This window comes from Osmerus eperlanus, chromosome 1 (assembly GCF_963692335.1).
Source record: "Osmerus eperlanus chromosome 1, fOsmEpe2.1, whole genome shotgun sequence".
Classification (NCBI taxonomy): Eukaryota; Metazoa; Chordata; class Actinopteri; order Osmeriformes; family Osmeridae; genus Osmerus; species Osmerus eperlanus.
Window position 1 is genome coordinate 10389447 of NC_085018.1, and position 19740 is coordinate 10409186.

Below are 19740 nucleotides of genomic sequence, written 5' to 3' on the forward strand. Positions count from 1 at the left end.
GGAGCTCTCAGGGACTCGCTCTGCTCTTCTCTGATCGCACAGAGGACTTGGTGGCAATACACACGACACACACACACACATACACATACAGTCACACATATGCACAAACCGTGCGAAAATCCCCAAACTCATACGAATGAAGGTGGAAACCAAAAGGGGCGAGCATGAGCCAGTGTAGTGCCACCGTCACCCCAGCCTGCTGTGGAACCATTCAATTAAACCAATTAGTGAAGGGGGGGGGGGGGGGGGGTGCAGCAAGCCCATGCATCTGTCGGATCCAATACTGACCTCCCCACCTTCATATAGAGGGGAAAGAGCTTCAGACAAACTATTGTTCCCGCAGAGCGCTCCGTGGCAGCTACAGAAATACACATTCCCCAGGCCCAACACGCTCCTGACAAAGGCCTGGATGTCAAATGTCCAGAGGACTAGTACCCTTTGTCGACAGGCTGAAGAGTATAGGCATAAACATATACCCTATACATAAATGATGGAAGACTAAACAAGTGTTGGTAGTTCCTATATGCAAGTGTGGTTTTAGGAACCGTTAAACCCCCATTTATGGAACGTGAATAGTTCTCAGTTTTTGTGGAATCCAAGTACTACTAAAGAACATTTGCCCAGTGCTAAAGAGAGAAATAAGCTACACTATAAGTATGGGAAAATTGACTAAGGTAGAGAGAACTGCCTGGTGCCTGTTGCCTAACTCTTTTTCCGCCACGCGTAAAGAAAGTAGTGTTAACGAATAGGACAGTAAGCTCGAAGGAGGCGGAACCAATACGACCCCCATAGCTCAGTAAGAGCCCGTTTACAAACGCCGTCCATTTCTCATTCGACAAAATTTATACGAGAGGGAAATAGAGAGCGCGCATTATCCAAAAGCTTTAATTTAATATAAGCCGCAGGTTTAACACAAAATAAAGAGAATAACTTCATATTTTGGGGGGTATTATTGATCTACGGAATTGATCTCAAGCAAGAACGTCACGACTCTACAATTGGTAAGATTGTGTTCTTTAGTCAACAATGGACATTTTCACATCAGTAGATTATAGAAGTAACATGTGTTTAGCAAGTGTATGCATATTTATCGTTTTTATTTTCATGTGTTAGAATAGATGAGGTGAGTAAACTCAATAAATAATACGTCCCCACCACAAATCGATGTAGCCTAAATGGGAAAAACTTAAATGTAGCCTATATATATGTATTATAACATGAATGAATAATGGTTTAATAAGGAGTATTGAGTACATTCCTTGTGTATCTTTAGAATATATTTTAATCGAAGAAAGTGCATCCTTCTGCAATGAGTAAGAAGCGCAAATGTCACCATGTGCCTTAAGGAGTCAATCGTCAGATTGTTTCATTGTTTGTAACATGTGTTATTCTTAGTGTCTCTTATACTCAAATGATAGTTTGTCTGAACACTTTTGTTGTCTTTGAATTCAACAATGTCGTTGATTAATTTGGCGTTACAAGTAGGTAGATGACGAGACCTTAAAAATAAATAACAGCGTGGATATTTACACGTGATTTTGGTAGGCTACACTTACCAATAGAGATCAGTAGCCTATTTTGTTCGAATACAATCCCAACTCGTTTTGGAGTTGATCACTTTTTCAAAATCTTGCGCGAATACAAATGGTATAGGAGCCTATTTTGATCCGTGCATTTATCAAAGAGGAAGAACTCCTAGCTTTTTGCCTTTCAGCTTTTTGTAATGTGAGCTAACAGCCATGTGGAATGTGATGAACAAGGGGCGGGTAAACAGGATACGTCTACCTTATCCTAGAGAACCTCGCCTCCAGAAATATGACATAAAACAAATCATGTAAATAATTCCAAAGATTGTCCCAAACTCGAAACTTTACAACTAAAATCCCCGTCACACATGCAACTTAACTTAAGTTTATCAACAATTTGGAAACATAATAAAATGCCATGCGCTGTTGAGCGGTGTCGCTGAAATTTGTGTTTTGGTAGCGTGGTAGAATACGTAGTACTGTTTAATTTGTGTTATCAATTTGTTATGCACCCCCCTCAGGCAATTGTCAAACATTTGTTGTACATTTTCCACCCCAATATCAGAATTAGCACTGAATATGTAGCGATGGTGATTGTGAAGTCAAAACTCTTAGTCGACCCTGTATGATGGTCACCAAATCACCTGTTCCTATTCTCACATTAGCCCCGTACCATCTGTGCCATGTCCTGCTCATCTGTCCAGCAGCTGAGCCTGCATGTGAACCCTAGGACGCATGTGCACCAGAACGCTATCCATCAGAATCCCAGCTGGGGAAGGCAGGGCCTCTTGGCTTAAATTAATGTCATTCATATGAATGAATATATTTGAGTCATTTAACTATTCCTTTTGCTCCTTTTCAGCTCCTATAGCCTTATATGTAATGTACACATTGTTTTAGTGTGACTGTTGATAGGAGATGTATTTGCACTGGTCTTTAGCGCTTGTGGCAGAATGCCCCATGATGTGAGGCGCAGGAGGTAGACTAGATGTTTTTGACTTTGGCCCCTATCGAAACACTCATAGCACCTGAGCAGGAGGAGAGGGTCCGGTGGACGGGCAGGGTTCACAAGGCAGATAACAGGCAGATAAGCAGGGTTATTGACCCCAGCTAGGACATGGGGCTGTTCTGCTGAATGGTTGACCAGCCAGTGAGCTTCTGAGAATTGGATTGGAAAGCTGGGTGATGGGCCTGTCCTGACTGGATGGGAAGGAGCCAGCTGCGCTCCCCTATCAGCCTCAAGAGCCCTGTGAATAGCTCTGTGTGAGCCAGCCCAGCAGAGTTGTCAAACGCAAGAGCTATTATTACCATCACCATTACTGTGGCCCTTGGTGAAGTTGGACCTGACCTTGCCATGTGACATTATGTATTTATGTGGAAGTCACAGGACAGTCACCTGGCTTTGTTGATGGTTTTATGTCATTATTGGCATAGATACAGGGCATAAAACTGTGTGACTCAGACCTTGGCAGAGACCCACATGTCAGCCACACAGCTGACCTGACCTAGGCTCCGACCCAATGTCGCGTTCCAAGTTTCAACTGAAGTCAAGCGCCTAACTGTTAGTGCTGCCCCCTGTGGCCAACAAGGACTTTACAAGACACCCTTTTCTTAGAACAGAGTGGCGTTCTACCTTGATGCTAGTCGCCCTTCACGCTGACATGTAAACTGATCTGGGCATAAGTGAGGACTACTGTGCAGATCAGGGTGTGATTCCTTGGTTTCTTCTTCTTTGCTCAGCACGAAGGCTAATAATAGTTTGCAGTACTTCATGATTTGGGTTCCTGGTCGTGAAAATGCATTGTGTAATTGGTGTAACAAATGTGTGCCTGTACTGGGTGTGCTTGTTTGGTTTGTATTTGTGATTAGAATGGCGGTCGTTGGGCTTTCTGCTTGTCTCGTTGGATCTACTTTGACACAGGGGAAGATGAGGGGATGTCTGGTTGTGTCGCTCGGTTCTTCTTCTCATCAGCCTACACGACATACTCAGCTTGTGGAACACAGCACACCGAAGGCGCTAGTAGTCGGTGTGTTGTCGTCGTCTCTAAAGGCCTCTAGTCTGGTGGGCGCTTGACTACAAGTGATTTGTCTTTCCTTGTAATTGAGGGGAACCTCTGTCCTTCAGACAATCAACTTTATATTCCCCGTGATGTGGGCTGCTGAGTGGACCACTGCTTCCCCTGTGGACCCACACAACCGCTACACACGGAGCAAGACACCAGGACTCTCTTCAGTGGGCTTGATATCATTTCCCTATAAGAGAACCCCCTGGCTCATTCCTACAGCTCGTTTGTCAACCTGTTAAAAGGTGGAGGGCCGTGGTCCTGGCATGGCTAGGGACCGTGTGCCCTTCTGCCTCCAGCGGGCTGAGAGTGGTGAGGAGCTGGCGGTGCCAGGCTCTCGGGCCAGGGCCCTCGTGTCTGCTGCCTCTGACACACCACAACACAGGCATCTCCTCATCTACAACCCAGCTGCCTTCCATGCCAATACTTTCTCCTCTAGGACCCACCCCCCACCCAGAGACAGTGGCAGGGTCTGGAATGAGCCCCCCTTCAGAGGCGGATGCAGAGTATATGGTGTGGTATTTCAGGATGTAAGGAGACGGATATGGACGAGGGAACCGAAGCAGCCTGCTGAACCCTGAACGTATCCTGTAGCCCACAGGGACAGCACATTACTGGTTTGTCACCACGATGAGGACAAGGGTAAGGTGCACATTTCCAGGGTTGGTGGAGCCTTTCATTGGACTGAGCTATTAAACTCATCGTGAACTTGAACTTACCACGCTGGCAGCCTTGGTCTAATCGTTAGGCCCTGCTAACAGCTGCAAGGCTGTCTTTGTCTTCCGTCAATACTGAGTCATTATGTTTACTCGGGTGGAAAAGCTACCCACGGTCACCTATAGTGACCACCACTCCTGTCTGACTCACCCAGCGTAGCAACAATCTACTGTCGGTGACGTTAATTGCCAACTGTTCACTGCCAGGTTCTAAGAAGCTTCTGGCATCTAGTCTGCAAATGACAGAATGACCCGTGCTGCAGTTAAGGGAACATAGTTGCATGTTACATGCAGACATACATACTCACATGTCTGTGGTGGAAGTAGTAATAGTTACAGACAGATATTACCTGCGTACTTATAGGGGGCAGAAAGTGAAAGACATGGACAGGTTGTACTGCCAACTCTATAAATACACTACACACTCTATGCTTTCATGTATGCTCAGATTTAACTCCAGTGCTCCAGTTATGGCGCGGCTTATCTGGACCTTTGGGAACTATTCACAACTCTACATAACACATTCTTACACTGGACCAGAGAAAGGCTTTCATATAATAGTCATGAAATGTAGTGACACACTTGTGTTGAAACTGGCTTACAGGCTGCAAACTTGTGAATTGTGCGTGTTCACATAAGAGCACATTTCGCAGTGGGACTATTGCTTCTGTCTGTTAAGATCATGTTAAAGTCCATACAAGGTTTGTCCTGGAAAATGAACTGAAGACATATGCAAATATTTGCTCTGGGTCTGACTTTTGACATCTGTGTCCAGAGGGGAGAGAATGGGAGCGGGAGGAGTGAATAGGAACCAGATCTTGAGACAGGAAATGCACAATAAATATGCATAGGAAATTGTCTAGAATATTTCCTACCCCCTTGACACGGGTGTAGATTTGGAATGATTAGATGGCTACAATAACAGTATTCTTTCCATGTCCTTAGGGTAAGATTTAGGGCTACGTATAATTATCCTTTAGATTGACTTGTGTGTCCAGAGATGAGCAATCATTTCTGGTCTGAAGGGGACGGAAAGACAGTTTAACTTCAGATAATGATGAAACGACAACATTCCCATACGAATACATTAAATTGGACTGTTCCTTGATTCAAGTAGATGCCACTCTAGCTGATGTTCTGTCGCTCATTTGTACCTCTCTCCATCGCTTTGCCAGCCTGTTTCCTGATGGGCCTCTATCATACATCACTGACCCTGAAGTGATCTCCCATATGTCCTGTCAGAAGTGTGGTTGGCCCATGACCTGTGTTTCCACCCAAGGCCATAGATAGAGTGGCAAGACCAAATATACAAATATATAAATATACTCTGCTGGCTCACCTAATGTGTAATAACCGAAGACAGGGCTGCTCGACATACAATCTAAGCCAGTGGTCCAGTCAGCCAGGCCATCCTGCAACACAGACACATATGGGGAAATATAGTATTTGTAACATACATTTAAGATAACTGACTCATGTTCCCCATAGCCCTCATTTAGAGTCAATTTGGTTCAACCCTACCTGTTGAGCTAGGAGTGGTATTGATATGTTGATGACCTACTCGGACATCTGAGAAAGTCGTTAACGGTCCCGATAGCTCCATTTTCTTATGCTAATCACATTCCAGTGTCACTCTTGGCAGTGGAGGGGTGATCCGTCAAGCTCCCTCTCCAGGACCGAGGCGGGCGGCAGCAACAGATGATGTGCTCCGGGGTCCACTCGGGGAGACAAAAGGTCTCCTGTTTGACCCACACTCTCCCCGGAAGCAGCTCACAAAACCGTCCCATTGTCAGGGGACCTCCGCAGGCTCTGAGCTCACCCCCATGCTGATTGGAAACGGGATGTGTCAGTGTCCCTGGCGCTGTGTCGTTCGGCGGCGACCGCTCGTCGTCCAGATGAGGGGCCTCATGATCGTAATGGGGTTTCACAATCGTGCGTTTGGTTGTGTGTGTGTGTGTGCGTGTCCAGGCGAGTGTGTGACCGACAGTGTCAGCGCGGGGGCCGGAGCAGAGACCATGAGAACAGAGCATGTGACATCCCGGTGTGAAACACCATCAGTAAACAGCGTCGATGTGCCGCTCATAAAAGACCTTGACCCTTGACCCCTTGCAGCCGTCGACGGGTTTGCGTTACCTATTGTCTCGGTTCTGGAAAATCAATAGTTTGTCAAGCGGCGAATGCAGTCCGTGTGAAGGAACCAACGTTTATTTTCAGTCTCCCCCTATCTGCTTGCTCCAGGTATCCAAGTGACAGGAGAGGAACACACCCTTTGAACACACACAACCGTTAACCATTCTGGGCCAACTGCTGCGTGGAGCATGGAGTGTGCCCAATCAGAGATGAGCATCCTTCCCAATGGGAAAGGTCATGACCTGGGGGATGACATGTGCGTGCCAATGAAGACCATGCCTGAGGAAGATACGTGAGTACTTTCTTCTTTCTTGGAGTCTTTGTGTGATTTAGTGAACCTCCGAGGCTTTTACCGTGGACTCTGGTCATTAACACAGCTTGCAGTGCCTAGTCTGTGTTATGCTAGGAGATTGTGCCATGGGAATGAGTCCAAGTACAAGACTTGCTATTGGTCAGTGTCGACACAATAATGTAAAAGCTGAGGGTTTACACACAAATATACCATTAAAGACAGCTGGCCTTATCTCTGTAGGTCTCTTTTGCAAGTGTGCTGTGTTGAGTTGTCCCTGTGTGTCAAGTGTTTACCAGGTATGAGGGGCAGTGAATGGTGTTTGTTTGCTAGCCTTTTGCTGATTTCCTGAGATAGCTGTTGTTTCTAAGTGCATGTTTGCCTTGTTTTTGTGCTGCCTGCCATCAACCTGGACCCTGTGTTGTGCCGTACAGAAATGGTACTACAAATGTCAGGTATGTTCATATAGCTGATACTGAATCTTTCGACGTTTTACTGACTTTCTGATATTACTACCCCATTAACATTCTCGTGTGATGCTTGCACTGTTTACATTTGATTTTGTCTGAGTTGGGTTCCGTTATTAACCGACAGCATTTCCTCTCACCTCCAGATTCGACGAGGGAGACGGAATCATTGCAGAGAGTGAGGAGTTTCTGCCCAATGGAGATGGGAAGAAGCCAGCCCGCTTCACTGACGTGAGTTTGACCAACGGTCTCCTCATAATGGACCAACGTACATTGTACTGTAGGTCTGCATTGACCGTTCAAGAACGACAATAGATGTTTTTACTTAGTGATTTTTGACATGTTTATGTTTTTTTAAGACTTTTGTGTTTCTTTTTTTTCAGTTTGAGGGTAAGACCTCTTTTGGCATGTCTGTGTTCAACCTGGGGAATGCCATCATGGGCAGTGGGATCCTGGGACTGGCCTATGCCATGGCTAATACTGGCATCCTCCTCTTCCTGTAAGTCACTCAGTCATGTGACGGTCTATCTATGTCTACTCTGGCACATACACAAGTCTAAATATTTAATTTACAGTTGAGAGACACCTAGAACATTTGACATGTGCTGACTCCCCAGTTCAGACTGAATCCACTGTTAATGACTCAGTTGGTGGTACACACAGCAGGTCCATTGGTAGTGATATAAGCCCTGTTAGCTCAGGAGTGATAGCTTTTACATATGAACAGGACCTGGAGACGAGCATGGCTGCAGTGAATAGGGGGGGGGGGGGCTGGGGGGTTGAAAATAGACACACACAACCTTCACTGTAGATTTATGAGCTTCAAGGAATGCTATCGCCCCGACGGGGGTGGGCTCTGCAGCGGGGTGACCGAGGGATGGGGTGGTGCTGGGTGTTGCTGGGTTCAGTCTGTCCCTGGTCCCCGCCCTGCTGAACACACACAGGACCCAGAAAGGCCACAGCCTAGAATAGCCCCGCCCACATCTTCCCATGGCCATGCCCCCTGTGTGGAGGGTTCTATGATTCCCCCCCTCAGCTCCTTTCTCCGTGACCCTGGTTGTCCCTCAGACCCAGGCTGGTTTGTTTAGCTGCAGACTGCTAGAGGCTGGGGCTGTGTCTGGGGGGTGGGGCTGAGACTGGGTCCAGGGCTAGGGCTGGGGCTGTGGCCATGGCTGAGGACGAGGATTGGACAGTTTCAGCTCCAGTGCTGAGAACTGCCTGAGTCCTGATCCAGTGACAGCCATTCCAAGGATTCTTGCATGCGTTTCATCTAAAGATAGAGCATAGAACCTTCCACACAACGCTCTTCCACCTACAGCACATACAAGACCACAGTGCGATCACCATGAGAAACATCTATCTGGAATGGCACCATGACAGATCTTTACGAGACTTCCCACAACTACAGTTTAACCAGCTGTGAGCTTTCAATAACCCCCATCTCCTCACAATCTTTGTAGTTTGTAGTCTTTACAGTTCAGTTCCCATCTGCAGGGTTGGAGGTCGTCCAGAGGTCCTTGTCATGGAGCTACTGGTCCGACAGGGTGCATGACTGACACAGCTCACCCTTTCTCCAGGGAGTCAGCCGGAAGGTTCCACTGTATGATGTGACATGTCGGCCCTGGTGGCAGGAGAGCTGTAGAGAAATCCCACACCTGGTTTGACACTAGAGGAGAGGGGGAGCTGTGCTGTGTGGGTGTGCTCTGAGTGTCCTGGTGCCCTGGTGGTGGAGGAGCTGAACAGGGCTCATGTGAGCTCTCAGCAGAATTCCCAGGGCGTAACCTCTGCTTCCCGTGTCTCGTGCTGGGGTCACGAGTCAAGCTCCGCATCCCCATGAGGCCTTGCTGTGGCCTGAAGTGAGCTGGCCCTGGAAGGTCTGGGAAAGGTGCTGGGGTTAGGACCCACCTCTGACCCTGCAGGAATGCTGAACATTGAGTCCTGGCCTATGTTACCCAGGGGTCAGTGTTGCTGTAAGTGACCCAGGGCCCTGTGGTCTAGTTGGCACAGCAGTGCGAGGAGAAAGAGGGTGTGGGAAATGCTCCATGTATCCATGAGTAGGCTTACTGACCTTCAGAACTGAGACTGAGTTCAACAGGGTTCTCTCCGTTTCTAAATGAGCTGTGTAATCCATGAATCGCCTCTCATTTTCCCTTGCTAAACATTTTCTTTGTGGGGATGGGGTTACGACATCCGTGTGAAGAAGCTGAGCAAGCTCTCGCTGTGAGCTTTGTTTCAGCTCTGAGATCACATGGCTGTCGTGGGACACAGGGATTGGTGTGTGATCCAAGCAGTGTTCAAAGTTGTTAAGACAAGGATCTTGATAAGACAGTAATCACCTTATGATAGTTACACTGCTTTGGTGACATTGTTCTCTTAGAGTTGATTCGTCAGGGGTGGATATGTGGAACGTGGATATCTCTGTCGATGCTATCTCTCCTTCGGTTGGTCCTCCTTAGAAGGACCAGATGCCTTTTACAACATGAGTTTGAACTCCATATTTGTGTGGTCCCCTGGGTCAGTGCTACAGAAACGGTCCAGTGTTGTGAAGAGGGAGGTTGGGGTGACGAGATGTGTGGGAGAGGCGGTAGCAGGAGGAAGGCATAGGAGTGTTCTGCAGTCTAACGTTGAATCGAAAATGGCTTCTCTCTGTTTCTCTTCTCCCAGGTTTCTTCTGACTGCAGTGGCAGCCCTGTCCTGTTACTCCATCCACCTGCTGCTGAAATCCTCTGGCATTGTGGGTATGTTTGGCCTCAGCAACACCGAAATCCGGCCAAATAGATGAGAAAAGTCCTCTCCTACATAATACCATTGCTACGATATCTTCCTTAATGCCAGTGTCTTTCTGTAACTAGGGATTCGAGCCTACGAGGAGCTGGGATTCAGGGCCTTCGGAACACCGGGGAAAATGGCCGCCGGTATCGCCATCACACTGCAGAACATCGGAGGTGAGCTGGTCTGTGCTGGGGGAGCCTCTGCTTTCCTCAGCCTGCAGTAGCCATGCCACTGGGATAGTTGACCTTAACCTACCCTAACACTAGTCCTCATACTCATAGTCAATGCTTTGGATTAGAGCCAATGCTTTCAGTATACTGATTTGTGAGATAGGCCAGCCTTGCAGTCGGTAAACAGCTGTTGGTGACGGTATAGGCTCCTTCAGACTCTTCCTCTGCACTCAGTTTAAAGTGGAGCTTGCTGGGCTTCTCTCTCACTGACTCCTGCTGCAGAGAACGACTGGCACGGGAGCAGGTCAGGTGGACCTCTGTAACACACACTGGCAGGAACCAAGGGGCAGCTTCAAATCAGGGCAGGGACGAGGCACACCTAAGTCTTGACACACACTCACTAAGAATGTGTGTAATGCCATTATTCATGGGATTACGATTGAGCTCTTCAAGTGTATTGAACCCATTGTTATGAAATGATTTTCCTTGGCAAGGTATGAACTTGGATGTCATTTCAAAATTCTCGAAGGTTTGTCAAATGTTCGGAAGTGTGTTGTGTTTACTAAAGGCGTCACCGGTAGGTGTAACAAGTATTGGATTTGATCACTGATTGTAGCTCACAGTCTGTGTCTCTGCCCTCCACAGCCATGTCCAGCTACCTTTACATTGTCAAGTCTGAGTTTCCATTGGTCTTACAGACCTTCCTGAAGGAGGATCCTACCGCTGAGTAAGTACTCTCATTGGTCCCCGCTATAACTCAATCAGGTTTCCTCTCCAGGTAAGGAAGAGTGCCAGGCCCCTCCCTGTGTCCATGTGACTACTGCCTGCTGTAGCCGAACATGACAGCCCGCCTGGCTGTGGTTGGGATGTCTGTTGAGGTTTGGCTCTAGAGCGGCGGGTAGTCTCGTCCCAGACTCACGACCACCCGATTGGTCAACAAGATGGGTGTGACACAGGCAGGAGCTGTCATTGGTCAGCAGCCAGCATTGGTCATAGACAGCATGCATGGGTTTCAGGAATGCTTGTATCAATTTTTTCTCCTACTCCAGGTTGTTGTAACAACCACTCCAAACAGCGGTGCTGTGATAGCAGTGGTATGACAGACGCCCTGGAGACCTTGGAAAGCTGAACAGAATTCCTGCCATAGGATATATTTGATATATATCAAATATATATATCAAATATATCAAATCTGTTGATCATTGGCTGGACTATCTGTTCTGTCCCAAAGTCTCAAGTTTGTCCTCTGTCCTAGTGTTTATTTTTTGTACAAGCCCATGCAAAGGCTATATCATGTGTACAAGATGGATCTTTTCTGCCTGTATGCAGCTTCTTGATGAAGTGGGTCTTGAGAGTTCGGAAACACGAAAGCATGTTCACTAAGGGACAGGGAAGTGATCAGAGTATTGGTGTGCGTGCGTGCATGTGCGCTCCTCAGGTGACATGGACGGGCTGAATAGGCTGCCATGCGGTGAAGGTCACATGCAAGAACAGGTTGGCCCGACCCCAAACAGACTCCCCCCTCCAGAATCTCCCCCTCTCCGGGTGTTTTAAGGCCAGTGACGTCTGTAGAGGAGGAAGGATTGAGTTGGGGGTGGTGTGGTGTGTTTATGACTCTTTAAATAGACCTGGACTAACAGTGATTCATGTTGTGTGGCTGATGGCAGGATTAGGCCCTTTCACTCAAACTGTGAACAGACAGGGGAACAGGAGCGGGGATCTGGAAGGGAGGCATCAGAAGAATGCACAACAATATAGCGATGAAGAGAGGGCCAACAGGAAGGTTGAGAGAAGGTTAGGTTGTTGGAGCGGTGTGGGGGATGACCCAGAGCAGATCTTTAATAAAGTGACCGGTAAGTGACCCGGTCACCAAAGGTTCCTGACATGTCATAACTGAGGATTCGTGTGACTCTCTCTGGTGTTGAGGAAGTCTTTAAAGGTCTTATGAACACACAGACACACGCACGCACATACACATGGCTGCTCATAGTGCCGTGCCCTGTGTAATGCCTTGTAGTTTATGTAGTTTAGAATAACAGGCTTAGCAGCTTAACCATGGGGAAGCGGCTCTGAAAGGTAGTTGACACCCTGGCTTTAGGAGACAATGAGCTTCACAAGGCCTCTGTTGTAAGTACTTTAGACTTATGCCTGACCACGATAGTGGTCACGGCCGTGCCCCTGATAATGTTTAGTTGAGGCCCTGGTTATCCCTGCCCTGTCTGTCTGTCTCCATGGGTGTGTGTTTCAATCCTGGTCTTGTCTCTCTCCTGGCCCTCTGCACCTCCTGTGTCTTGTTCCAGTCACCCAGCTGTTGTCTATTTGGGACCTGGCCCAGACCTGCCCTCACATGTACTACCCTCCAGCTGTACAGACCTGTAAGAGGAAAGCATGTTTGTGTGTGGGCAGATGGCCATCAGCGGGTGTCTTGGTTGGTGTGGGGTGAGGGATGAGATGGTTGGTACTTGACGGTGTTTGGGTTGGGAAGGGGTGAGAGGAGGGGTGGGTGGTCGGGTTAATAAGGGGCAGTCGGCGGGCTGGTTGGTACTTCAGGGTGTTTGAGTTGGCGTGGGGCGAGGGGAAGGATGCTTGGGACTTGAGGGTGTTTGGGTTGATATGGGGCGAGGGGGGAGATGGTCGGGTTTTTGTGTTGGTGTGGGAGATCTGTGGACCGTGAGAGCTGCCAGAGAGCTGCCAGCATTAGGGAGGCGTGCGTGGGAACGGGGTGATAGATCACTCAGCAACAAGCTCAGCGTGCTGACACTCAACCTTCGTTATGCCTTCCTTACAGGGACTGTACACTGTCACACAACTCACCAGGCTTATATAAGTGCTGGCCTTTATTCAATACAGAAAGAGAGACCTTTTTCCACTTTTAATGAAGTGGTTTCTAATTTTACCGACGTTTTCAATGGCTTTGACCGACCAGTGTCATCAGACAGACTATTATCCTGACACTCAAAGTGATCATTTAGCCTCTTATTATTTGTTTAATAACCTCTCCCCCCCCCCTCCTTTGTGCTCCCTCTCTAGTCTGTGGTACCTGAATGGTAACTACCTGGTGGTCATGGTCTCCATCAGCATCATCCTTCCTCTGGCCCTGATGAAACAACTCGGTGGGTCTATACCTGGTTACCTTCCCTCCTCTGCCCATGTTACCTGCTCAAGGGCCAATCAAGGGTCCTGTAAACATTAAAGTCACCTGCCAGAGCAGCCAATGAGCTACTCTTACTTCCACCCCCCCCCCCCCCCCCCCCCACACACACACACACACACACAAACACACACCCTAATCCAACCCTTAGTGTAAATGATGCTGTGGAAATGCCAGGTGCCCAATTTGTTCCTTGGATTCTTCATAGAGCCTTGAGGCATGTTGTGGGTCCAGAGACTTAACACAGCTGAGACCACTGATACACAAGCACCACCACACACCCTCGCTCTCTCTCTCTCTCTCTCTCTCTCTCTCTCTCTCTCTCTCTCTCTCTCTCTCTCTCTCTCTCTCTCTCTCTCTCTCTCTCTCTCTCTCTCTCTCTCTCTCTCTCTCTCTCCTTCTCTCTCTCTCTCTCTCTCTCTCTCTCTCTCTGTCTGTCTCTGAAGAGAGCATGTCACTGGTGCAGCTGTCTTATTGACTTGTGTCCTCCTCCCTCCAGGTTACCTTGGCTACACCAGTGGTTTCTCACTCAGCTGCATGGTATTCTTCCTCAGTGCTGTAAGTCGCCTGATCGCCGCTCCACAGCTCCAGCACGTTGTTATTAGACTTACTGAAGGGAGGTCTATTTCAGGGTGCACAGCAAGTCTCTTCAGGCTCTGCATTTTGGCTGTGCGTGACGGGACTCAAATATCTGAGCAGCTTAGGATTCACAGAGACAAAGACCAGAAAGTGTCGAACTCACTCAGATCTGTCGAAATCGGCTCAGCCATTTTCCCCTTCTTCCCCCCGATGTAGTTCTGGCTTCTCCTCTCTCTGGTCATTCTGTACCGCCCGCTACGAAGTGACTTTGCTCACCTTGATGTGTTTCCGCTACCTGTGTCCCCCCCCCCCCCCCCCATCTCCCTGCAGGTCATCTATAAAAAGTTCCAGATCCCCTGTCCCTTTGAGGAGTTTGCAGGCAACCACACCGCTCACCTCCACCTCAATGACTCAGCCGACGCCCACGGCCTCGGCTACCACAACGGCCTGGTCCACGAGGTGGACGACTCCCACTGCGGCCCGCGCATGTTCACCATCAACTCACAGGTAGGCCGGCGGGGTGGAAGAACCTCGATTCAGCCACGGACGACTTCGACTTCATTGTCCCGAGGATGCTCAGCGTAGGGTACTGTGAGACCCCGGTGTACATGTGGACCTGTTGGAGAACAACATGAATGTGTTTGTGTGTTAACACAGACGGCGTACACCATCCCCATCCTGGCCTTTGCTTTCGTGTGCCACCCCGAGGTCCTGCCTATCTACACGGAGCTGCGCAAGTGAGTGTGCCCTGCCCTGCCCTGCCTTGCACCATGCTACGCCCTCCTATGTTCCAGTCTCAGCTGGTGTGCTGTGTGGCCATACTGAGCCGTCCCTCTTCCCTGCTGTGTGCCTGCAGCCCCACTCAGAAGAGGATGCAGCACGTGTCCAACATCTCCATCCTGGTCATGTACACCATGTACTTTCTGGCCGCTCTGTTTGGCTACCTGACCTTCTATGGTGAGACCTTTAACCCCCTAATCCTTTTTCTCGCGGGGCTCTGTTTACAAGGGCGTCTGGCAGTTACATCCTGTCGTCGGGCCAGACACTCTGAATGAATAAAGGAAGATCAAATGTGTGCTGTCGATGCAATCATCTATCTCTCTCGTGTGTGTCTGCGCACTGCTGTGGTGGTAATAGTTTTAGGATGGGGAATAACTACTCCCCCTGGAGCGCTTCATTATGGCAGGTGGATTCCTCGAGTCCCAGAGGGGAGCCGAGCTCCCCCTTGTGGTCATTCCAGGAAACAACGAAACGGGAAACAATACGACACGCTGTTACCGGAATGGAAGTCTCATCCGTTGCAAGGCGGATGTGGTCTGACCTCTGACCCCTCGTGCGTGTCTACAGGGAAGGTGGAGCCGGAGCTTCTGCACACCTACAGCCGAATCGACCCCTACGACACTCTGATGCTGTGCGTGCGGCTGGCCGTCCTCACCGCCGTCACCCTGACCGTCCCTATCGTCCTCTTCCCGGTAAGTGACATCACGGCACGCGCGGCGTGTGTTTTGCGAGCGCCGGGAGGAAACGCCGGCAGGCAGGACGACCCGGTCTCGTAACGTGCTGCCCCGACTCCCCTCCCCTGCTCAGGTACGCAGGGCCATCCAGCACATGCTGTTCCCCAACAAGACCTTCAACTGGCTGCGTCACGTCGCCATCGCCGTCATCCTGCTCTCCACGATCAACATGCTGGTCATTTTCGCCCCCAACATCCTGGGGATCTTTGGGATCATTGGTGAGTAGCGTCGTTCCCCTATGGATGAGGAGGGGGGAGCCCGGAGGTGACTAGGCTGGGGTTCACACTCGTAGGGTGTCGAACCATGAAGATGTTTTGCACCAGAGTACCAGATGTTGTTCCAGCACACGTTTCAATGAATATGTGTACCTGTTTGGATATATTGAATATTACTAGAAACATGTGAGGTAGTTGTTTTCCTTTTCTAGCTGTTTAGTGTCTGTGTCGTCGACCTTGCCTCAAAAGCAAAATAAACCACGTTTGACCACCGGTTGTTTAAATAGTGATAAAAGGAAGACCTTAGTCAATATTTTGTTGATCGATTTGAGTGGACAGGGGTCAATGTGGTGGAGGTGAGGGTTCAGGGACCTCACTTAAACACCCACCCACACAGTCCAACTGAGGAGACTGGCTTTGGTCCCTGTTCTGTCACATGAAACCTTGTTTACACGATATATGTACAGCACCCCTTTCCTGCTAACGTGGTTGTCAAGGCTGTGTAGCCTTGACCCTTTTCCACTCATGCCTTCCTCCCTCTTCCTCTTCCTCTCAGGTGCTACATCTGCCCCCTGCCTCATCTTCATCTTCCCAGCTGTCTTCTACATCCGCATCGTACCCACGGACAGGGAACCCATGAACTCCACTCCTAAGATAGTGGTGAGCTCCAACAACTTAGCGTCCTAGTTATTTCAATGACCTAGTATCCTCCCTACTTGAGCACCACTTGCTATTCGAATGACTGTTCTGGAACACTCCGTGATTTGGCTGTTCTCTCTCTCTCCTGTCTTAGGCTGCTTGCTTTGCCGGCCTGGGCGTCCTCTTCATGACAATGAGTTTGAGCTTCATCATCATTGATTGGACAACAGGGAGCAGCAATGCAGGGGGTGGCCACTAGGGGCCGCTGTGTGTGTTTGTGGGTGGGGTTAGGGAATGGGTGAAAAGTTTGGGGATGGAAAGTTCATGATTTTATAAGGGTGTATTGTAATGGATGTGTGATCCACTCATAGGTGGGAGGGGGGTGGGTGCAAAGGCAGGGAGGGGCGGGCTCCAGGACCTACCTTGATCTTGCCCGACGAATGGCTCAAGCCAAGAGATATTTCGATCACATTCACCGTACGCACTTGAACACAGCAAAGTGGTTGCTAACGACGAAGACGTGATTCATAATCAGGAGTGAACAGGGTATTTTGTTTCAAATCGATATCTATGAGTGGGACAGCGCTTCAGTCGGGCCATCACAGACATCAGCCAAGCTTTTCACTTCCCTCCCATCCCCTCCTCCCACACACGTCCCCTCCCCCCCTCACAGAGTTTATTTATCTCTTCCAACCCCCAGGTGACCGTCTGACCTCCTGGTGAGTTACCCACTGCTAGTACTGTACCGAAGCGCAGTTAGATTTTATACTGGAAGGGAAACGGGAGGGCCAAAAAACGACACACGGTTAGGGAAGTCAGACAAATGTTTTTGTGTGCAGAACCACTCTGATGATTCTATTCGCTGTTCATTGGTGTTCTGCACACGAGTGGTATCACTGGACAGAGAAGGGTTTAAGAAAGGCTGGATGGAGTGTTCTAACCTTCTGGTGTTTGTCCTACTCACCGTGTGACACAGGAGTTTTCAGCTATTCTGATTGGCTGTTTATTTCCTATTTTGCATAGGAACGCAATGTATATCTCTGTTGATTATGTGCCAAAGGAAAGTATATGGTGGTAGGTGTTGGTCAAGGCTAAGGTCCCAAATGCATGTGGTATGGAACTCTAGATTTGCAGTGTGTACCACACACATATCGTGAAACTGAAATGTATATTTATTTAACTATATCAATGTTTTTTGTTGTAATTTCACAATGTAGGCTATTGGAGAACAGAACCGAGTATTTAACTATGATCAGGTATCTGTAGATGCACAGTCTGCTCTTATGTGATTTGTATGATATGTGACAGTCTACACTGCTTTGAAGCTTTGAGGGCGCAGAGTTTAAAACAGACTTTATTTACAAGGGTGGGCAGTACATCCTAAGATTCTTAGCACGGTATACATAAGAGTAATTACTAGGTTTCTACTGTCAGTATATTAGGACACATTTCACAATAAATATGAACCACACAAAACCCATAGAAGTTTACAAAATGAATTAGAAGTATTTAAGTATTCCTACATGCATAACAATTGCTGCAATGAATTCAAATATAATAATGCTATGTAAATAAGAGTACGTACAATGTTGGCCGATGTATTTTATACGTCTGACATCTTTCGATTGAGGTGAGACCTTGTGAACCCCAATCATGACCAAATGAGATAGGAGGCACCCTCTTTCTAACTGGTCATGGTTCTGTGGGTGAAGAGGTCTCGCTCTCAATGTCTCAACTACCATCGGCTGCTCAGGAGGTATGCTTCTCGATGCCCAAAGCAAAACATGGTGTTTTGCTTTGGGCAACCTTTTAGCGATGTCTTGCTTCCTCTTATGAAGTCCATGCGCCGACACAGCATACAGTGGCAGTAGAAGGCTACCTGTTTCAAACCGTTCTCATTGCCCACCTCTACATCCATGTTCAATTGAGTGACGTGTAATCCAAGAAACAAATAGAAATTCAATGTTATGATTCGGTGGTGTCTACAGGCTGTTTTCACTTTCGCATTGCCACACTATATGAGAGATGTGTTTTGTGATCTGTTGAAGTTGCTGGACCTGTCTTGGTGGTCTCTTGATATCGCTTTGAAGACCTGTTGAGTGATTGATCCTGTGGTTGAAGTGGCGTGTGTGGAAGCAGCCCTTTCTAGTAGTTGGCTCAATGAACCGTCATTTATGTCAATGCTCCATCTACTATAATACCTGTGTCAGTATGACTTAGGCTTATATGTTTGGTGCCGTATTATAAAAACAGTGTGGCTTTGTAAATCCAGGTTTTGAAACATTGAAGAAATGGTAAATGATTTGTAGAAGAAGATTAATTAAGGTATTGTATTGTTCTGTCTAGCTCTCCATGTTATAACGCTACCATTTGTATTATTCTACAAGCTATCAGCATTATCATTACTCAATACTTACATGAAGAGATGTCAGTTTGGTTAACTCCTCTGACCCCAGTCCTTGAAGTGACTACATGTTGATACAGCAATATATATATATTCAAAAGCACAAGATCATTTCCTGAGATGTTGGTCTCCAGTTAAGAGTTTAACAATATTCAATACAGAGGTTTCATCCACAAAATGATGGTTGTATGTTTGTTGTAATTTCATTTCTAACCTCAAATATTTCTTTAGCCAATAAGACATTTTTATACACTTATACACTACAGGGGAAATTGCGTTCTGTGTATTCATTCACTTATAATTTAAAATGTGTTTATTTTACTTATCCATGACTAAACTGAATTGTTTTTTAATGTGCCTAGCTCAATCCTGTTTTTTAAACTGGTCATCATGCCAAGGTACTGGGGGATAAAACATTGACATATGCCTCTTTACAAAGATATCTACTTACCTGTTTCTCTTGGAAATACCTTCAACTTAAGATGAAGCACATCAGTTATACATCAGCCATTGTTCCAACTGCAAGCCTGGATTCACATATTACTTAAACTGATTTATACCTATTAATATTTTGTTATATTTCTTGTTAAAACATTGTGATTTATTTTCAAGAAAATTAAAAGACTAGGGTGAATAACAAGTTATATATCGATTTTGGGCTTATAAGGTGGCTTATATAAATAATGTATATAAATGTAAACCCTTTATATTCGTGATGCATATCTAGCTTGTATAGTGTAAATAGCAGCGACCGTTTTAGTTTGACAATAAAACAAATGTAGATGTTTTTACAATTGTGTCTCTCGTCTTCTATCTTTGGCTTTTTATTATACTTTTTTTCTGCTAAATGCTTATAATTTTTCCTTCAGATGTTCAGGTTTTTTGGGCAGAAAAGCGAAGGGAATCAAGTATGTTTAGGGTGTAAAGGGAGACTTGTTACTGTTAAGTTGCAACTGTGTAGCACCAGGGGCGGATCTAGATTTTCATTCGTGGTGGCAATGGGGTGGCAGAAGGAAGTTGTTGGGTGGCCTCCTGGAGGCGAATCAAAACACAAAGTAGGGGGGGGGGTGCAGTACTCCCTATGGTAAATGATTAGGCTTTAACA

General features: G+C 47.5%; 1 protein-coding gene across 2 annotated transcripts; it reads left to right on the top strand.

Annotated features, from left to right (window-relative positions):
• Positions 1 to 811: 811 nt before the first annotated feature.
• Positions 812 to 19429, top strand: slc38a3b (solute carrier family 38 member 3b). Of its 2 annotated transcripts, XM_062458329.1 has the most exons (17): positions 812 to 1001; positions 6544 to 6727; positions 7159 to 7179; positions 7338 to 7422; positions 7575 to 7690; positions 9856 to 9929; positions 10044 to 10136; positions 10779 to 10860; positions 13164 to 13246; positions 13784 to 13842; positions 14194 to 14370; positions 14521 to 14600; positions 14720 to 14820; positions 15211 to 15335; positions 15451 to 15595; positions 16149 to 16252; positions 16386 to 19429. In XM_062458329.1, the coding sequence occupies exons 2-17, from the start codon at positions 6624 to 6626 to the stop codon at positions 16488 to 16490; spliced, it is 1554 nt and encodes a 517-aa protein (XP_062314313.1). In that variant the 5' UTR covers positions 812 to 1001; positions 6544 to 6623; the 3' UTR covers positions 16491 to 19429. The 2 variants fall into 2 exon arrangements, with proteins under 2 accessions (XP_062314313.1, XP_062314318.1); XM_062458334.1 differs by lacking the exon at positions 7159 to 7179.
• Positions 19430 to 19740: the final 311 nt, after the last annotated feature.

Excerpts from the sequence above, each read along its gene's own strand:
- slc38a3b (XM_062458329.1), top strand. The coding sequence starts at position 6,624 with ATGGAGTGTGCCCAATCAGAGATGAGCATCCTTCCCAATGGGAAAGGT. Across the intron at positions 14,821-15,210 it reads TGGCTACCTGACCTTCTATG|GGAAGGTGGAGCCGGAGCTT; the intron begins GTGAGACCTTTA and ends GCGTGTCTACAG. Across the intron at positions 15,596-16,148 it reads GGGGATCTTTGGGATCATTG|GTGCTACATCTGCCCCCTGC; the intron begins GTGAGTAGCGTC and ends TCTTCCTCTCAG.